This window comes from Halyomorpha halys, unplaced genomic scaffold, assembly GCF_000696795.3.
Source record: "Halyomorpha halys isolate HHAL.00 unplaced genomic scaffold, Hhal_1.1 Scaffold328.1, whole genome shotgun sequence".
NCBI lineage: Eukaryota > Metazoa > Arthropoda > Insecta > Hemiptera > Pentatomidae > Halyomorpha > Halyomorpha halys.
The window spans coordinates 188,044-194,778 of NW_027112103.1; the positions used below are offsets into that span (position 1 = coordinate 188,044).

General features: G+C 29.6%; 1 protein-coding gene across 3 annotated transcripts in view; it reads left to right on the forward strand.

Annotated features, from left to right (window-relative positions):
* Nucleotides 1-462: 462 nt before the first annotated feature.
* The window catches only part of LOC106681344 (facilitated trehalose transporter Tret1), a 90,329-nt gene continuing 84,056 nt past the window's right edge, over nucleotides 463-6,735 (forward strand). For all 3 annotated transcript variants that reach the window (XM_014421619.2, XM_014421618.2, XM_024362872.2), the window contains exon 1: nucleotides 463-550. In XM_014421619.2, coding sequence (XP_014277105.1) covers nucleotides 508-550 — 43 coding nt within the window. In that variant the 5' untranslated portion in view covers nucleotides 463-507. The remainder of the gene's footprint in view (nucleotides 551-6,735) is intronic.

Sequence of the window (6,735 nt, forward strand, 5' to 3'; positions counted from 1 at the left end):
TAATTAAAAGAAAAATGTATGATAGTATGTAGTAAGGTATACGAGGGATATATTTAGTTATGAAATACAGAAAAAAATACCTCGAGGTAAACAAATATTACAATAAAAAAAATCTTGATTCTACAACCATAATTTAAACAAAATTTTTTCAGATACACTACATTAGTACAATAACCGAAGATATCAAATCCAAACTTATCAATAATTCAATTTGAGGTCAGACATATACGCATTTCCCCTCAATAAATTCATTAGCGATGCATAAGAAATAACAACAAAAAATATAAATAACCATTTCCTACAATTAATTGTGTAAATATATTAAATCGTAATCGATGATTGTTGAACAAACACTTCAACAGTCACACGACAAGCCACGATGTCGCGGGTGTTACCCTTACCCTAGGAGAGATGTTCCTCAGACTGAGTCATCGGTCGCCCCTCCACCTCTTGCAGATATAGCGGATCCTTTCGCCTCTTGAGTGATCAGTCGCACAGTGTGGCATCATGCGCGCGGCGAGCTTCAGGCAACATTTGGCATCTCTGTCATGTGAGTAATAAAAGTACTATTATAAATTAGAATATCACCTCTCCCCATATATATATATCGTCGCTCAGTTCAAGTTGTGACTCCATATAACCCCGAAAAAAAATAAAAAATGCGATGTTCAATAATAAAAAAAAACAACATATTATTATGAAAACCAAAAATTACGGGATATTTTTCCTATACTACACCAGGAATACAGTAAATGCCATAACGAGGAAATATATTGGTATTTTAGTTTATTTTGTTCGAGAAAAACCTAAAATGTTCGTTCATATCCATATCATTAAAAATACCTTTTACTTTTTTTATTTTAATATCTTTATTGAAATTGAAAACTGTATGTTGTATATTACATTCAGTAAATTTGATCTTAGTTAAAATGGAGTTTTACAGGCGTGTAGAGCAACTACCCATTGGTAGCACTCTATTGACATTTTACATTAGCAGATCTCGGGGCCATCTTCGTAATAAAAAAAAATATAATAAAAAAATCCTAGCACATTATTTTTAAATCGAGAGAATTTTCTAAAATATGAGCTCTAATAGAGTCCTTTACGTTCAATAGTTCTCAAGATACAATTTTCAAAAATGGTACATTTTTTTCCAATAAAGAAAAAACGAGGAAAATATCGCGAAAACTCCTACACTTGCCACGATTCCTCGATTGAGAGTTAATAGATATCTGTACGTCATTCATAGGTTGTAGTTTCCATGATATTTGCCAGAATAAATTGGCAAAATATTGATTTCTCATTATATCCAAGAAATGTTGAGCACTGGATTTTTGAAAAACTGTTTCTCGGAAACTATTCACCGAAAACAGTTCTATTAGATATTAAGAATGTAAATAGCTCATATTGGAAGAAGATAGCACCATATGGAGTAGATTGTAGGAAGATAGTCCGGGTGGTGGTCAATAAAGGTATTAAAATAGTAAAAGAAAACTGTTTATTGTAAACCAACGTTTCAGAGTAATTATAATAAATTAAATTACTATAAAGATTATGAATTTTAATTTAATATGTCAATGCTCCTTATTTTGTTACTAATAAAACCATCCATAAAGACCTAAATGTTCCTTATGTAACCGATCTAGCCCGAACCCGATATTATTCCTTCCATAATAAACTCCCTAACCACCGAAACCCACTCGTTTCTAACCTTGCTTCCTCTTCCATTCCTGGCAATCCTCCGAGGCGCCTAAAAAGAAGATGGCCTCGTGACCTTATATTGTAAACTGTTTTTAGAGTACTACTACTGGGTAGTTTCTCTACATCCTGTATCCATATCATTATGTAATTATGATCAAATTTACTGGTTGTATTTTTTTTTATACAGTTGTAAATATCAACAAATAAATAAAATAAAAAAAAAAATAAAAAAATTTAATATGGAGCTTCAAATGAAAAATTGTTTCTTTTAAACTGCTGCAATTTTTATTCCCCCAACTAAGTTTGGAAACTATAACTAGCAACTATAAATAGTTTTAATGTAATAAAAAGTTAGGGTGAAATGATGTTATCATATCTTGCCCTTAACTCTTATAATTATCATATCCGATGTCCATATTTCTTAAAATTAGAGTCATTTAACTGTACTAAAGTTTGTTTAAATGTGCTAGAAGAATAATGATAGCGAATGCATATCTAGGCCGTAAGCTGCAACAAACAATGTCCGGATTCCAGATTAAGATAAATTAATCCAAAAAACCAAAACTTAAGATTTTAAGAATTGAAGATTTACAATTCGTTGCTTTGTCTGAATAGTGTAACATCTGACAAAAAAGTTTTAATTTTATTTATAATTAAACGTATTCCAATGATGGTTGCGTAAACTCTGGTTTCATTCATTACTGAGATTTTCCTAAAGATATCAGGGTTGGTACAAATTAACTCCAGTCTAAAGCACACCATGTAAAAGAAAAAAAGTTTATGCCAGACGTGTCACAATTCAATGCAACGATCTGTTGTTGTGATGTAAAAATAATGTTCACTTGCTTTTCTGAATTTGTTGTTTGTTTTTTCATGTAAAAGTTAATTCTCTGACAATGCCAAAAACAACTCTAAATCTGTGGCTTCAAGTACACCAATTAATGTACCCTATTCTTGGTCCAAAGGAAAATAAAATTGAATAACAAACTGCAGGTCTTAACAACGAGAATGCACCTAGATTTTTGCGTGATAAAACGTCTATAATTTCAGTTAATGTTTTCAAGCCACAGAAATAATTAATATGCATAAAAATAAATTAAAATATTTATACGAGGAGAAGATGGTTGGGGGTGCGGTCAAAATAAAACACAATTAAATTGATGTAACTTATTTAATCGTATCAACATTTCGGCTAGAGTTTCTAGCCTTCATCAGGGCTAAGAACTGTAAAAATAAAATAAAAATATAAATAGAATGACATAAAGTGAATAATATATGTAAATATAATAATTGATAAAGAGACACAAAGTTTAACAGAAGAAATTAATAGAAAAAAGAAATATTTTTAAAACAACAATAATAATATATGGTGAACATAATTAATACGTGGGTAAGAAAAATTGAGAAAAGACGGGGTGATAAAATAAAAATTTATAATAGTAAACAAATTTTAATATCTATTTAAAAACAGACAAAATTTACTTGAATTTCTAATTTTAAACCTTTATTATGAATTCTTATACTTAATTTTATAACAATCCTTTATAGCAGAATATTGGATTAGAATACAATATGTTTCGTGTTTCAGTAACTATGTAAGTTACTAGAAGATGTTGCAGATTAATGAAAAAAGAAAAAAATATTTGTTGTCATTCAAAACAATTTCCGTTATGTTCTATGTATTTTTTAAAACTTTTTTCAATCCCTGTTTTTGATAAAATTAAGTACGTTTTTAACATTTATTTTTCTTAGGACCTAATATTTGGACATTTTTGTTGTTGCTCTCTGACGCAGAAATTTAAAAAGAAAATTTCTTCAAATTTAAATGTATAAACAATTTCTTGATTTTTAAATGGTAGTTTCAAGTCAGTTGATTATTATTTGATTTTACTGAATTTATTTCTTCTTGGAAATTACTTATTTATATAGATTTAGTTTCTTCTTTCCTCCGGTCAGGCAGTGGTCAACTTTTATTTTAAAAGTCAAATTCATAAATATTTATGACCGAAAGGTCGATAAAATGATAAACTAGACCTATAAAGAGGAGAATAGTTCTAGAACATTCTACGACAGATCTAGATGAATCTAGCAATGCGAGAAAGATCTTTATCGACCATTGATGATAATTGGATTAGAGCGTTCTCTAACACTTGGGCCCATTAGATCACAAGACTGTAGGGTATTCATTGCTCGAGTACAATAAAACAAAAGTTACGCCGTTCGTATCTGTAGGGATACTGCAGAAGTTTCCAGATAGTTATCTCATATAAATATAAACATAAATGATGATTTTAAAAAAGAATCATTGTGTTACAGAGAGAAACTATGAAACTATCGTTTACAGCAATAATTAGAGATTTTGAATAATATGTTTTACTTTTCAATATAGTTTCAAAGAAACATATGTGACTATGTTCTGTTTTCTTTTCTAATCACACCAAGAACCAAGGCAAATTACACCCTCTCAGGTTTCCCCATATTTAACTCGCATAATATAAATACATCAGTTGCATAATAAATTGTAGATAAGATACAATTCATTTTTAATCACTTAAATTAATTGTATTTTCGAGTACTTTACATTAATATTTTAGTTGTTGTTGTTGTCTGGGACTTTAGGGCGTAAAACCCTGAGGCCATCAACGCCCATGTTTCGTGCTTTATTATTCTATTTTATTTATATTTATAATTCTATTTCACTTTTTTTTTCTCTTTAAATAATTTCGAAAAAAAATTTAAATAATTACTTCTTTTGGTAATTTTTATTACGTATAACAGATTTTCTGGTTTAAATCTTATTCAAAAGGCCATCCTTTGTAAGAAAACTAAGACCATTTCCACGTTTTTCTGGTCATCATTCAGAGCATCCGATACACTCGGTCCTACTCCCAATCTACTCAAGTTCGCAGAATAGAAATGACATTCCTCAAATATGTGACTGATCGTAAGTACACTGTTGCAGTATTGACATTTTGGCGGTGGCTGCTTACTGATCAGATATCTATGAGTTAAACTCGTATGACCTATTCTCAATCTGGCAATAGCTACCTCCTCCCTGCGATTGGAACGGTTTGATGTGGTCCATGGTTTAATGATTTTTTTAATAGTTTTTAATTTGCTTGGCGGGCTTTCATCCCACATGGCTTGCCAACTAGATGATATCTCATTTTTCATCGGAAGATTTATTTCTTGGGGTGTCAGAATGGCCGCGCCCTGACCTGGAAGAGCAAGTGCTTGTTTAGCTGCAATGTCCGCCAGTTCATTTCCAGCGATCCCCACGTGACCCGTCACCCATATAAAGAAAACAGTTTTTCCCAAGTTTTCGAGCATGCTGGTATAATTGTGAATTTTTATGATCGCCGGGTGTTTCAGGTAAATGATCTTCATGGCTTTTTGTGAACTTAAAGAGTCGGTAATGATACCTATGTTAGTATTCGTTACTGTCATGGAGAAGTGGAGTGCTCAGGCTATTGCATGTAATTCAACTGTATATACTATATATTAATATTTTAGTATATTACAATTAGTGAGATAGAAATAATTGCGTTGGCCAAAGAAACGTTATATTTATGTACTAATAAGATAAAAAAAAAGTTTGGTTTACATTTATTTATCTTCAACTGTTTTTAAAAAGTAAATATCGGGTAACGTATGTTATGATAATAACAATAAGAGAATTCAAAAATTAGTTCAAGAGGCCAAAAGTAGAAAAAAGAAGTTATTAAACCAAACTTTTGATTACTTTAATAAAACTTACATCAACAGTCAAAATTGATGACTTTCTGAACCATGATAAGGGAAAATAAAAAATATTAGCTGAACCAAAAGCATTCATTTGTGTGCTAATTGGCATACGTCTAATAGATCTTGAGATATAGTTTTCCTAATAAAATTAGGAACTGTGGTATGAAGATGTTATGACCTATTATGTACATCAATCTACCCACATACGCAATAAATATTATAAAGATATACAAATCTTTATACAAGAAAATGAGAACTTGTTTATACATGAAAAATTCATAACATCAACAATTAATGATTTTTTTTTTAATTATCAATTTTAGCATTACATCCTCGCGAGGTAAAAAAATTCGTTCAAAAACAGTTATTTAAATGTATTAAAAGCACCTAATAATAAGTAAATATTTTATATTTAAGTAAATGAAAGTACAAATTGCAGATTACTAATAGTTTTAATACATTTTATTATATTTTTTATACTCATTTTTTATATCCATACATCCCTAGAAATGTTGTCATATTTTTATTATTTAAAATTTATAAAAATTAGCTTTACTATGGTTCTTAAGTTTATTGCTTCCATATGAGATATGGTTGTTATTAAATTGCTGTTCGATAACATACGATTAATGTTCTGCGATATTAATTTGGATTATTGAGTTTAATTCTTTTAGATGAAACATATACCTGATTACTATATCTTATAATATTTTAATAATCAAAGATTAAATAAAATGACATCTGCACTTACAGGAGATAATTATTAAATTTTTCACTTGTATACGTATGAATACACAGGTTGTACTGTTAAGTAAAACTTAATCAATAGATAAGCAATATCAACGAAGACAAAGTATTTATACAGAAACTTGAAAAAAACAAAACAAAAAAAAAACGAATATATATATATTTATATAGAAAGTTTAAAACTTCAATTCTCTTTACAATTGCGATTGAATGAACGATTTTACATATAATTACATTTGTGTGCTAAATTATTCATTTAATTATTCAATTTCAAATTATTCAACGTTAAACTGTCTTCAAGGGGCGTGATTCGATTCCCACTTCTTAGCGTTATTTTTGTTTAAAAGAGGAGAAGCGTTTTAGCTTGAACTCTGTGTTTGAATCCAGCTGTAACAGATAATTATTTGTTATGTTACTGTAACCGTGAATCGATTGTGGGATCGGGATACACCCAGCCTATATAAAGTGTCTTAATTTTTTGATTGATAGATTTATTTATTGTTAGATATTACAATCTGCCACACAGTTGTGGGCAATAGGTAA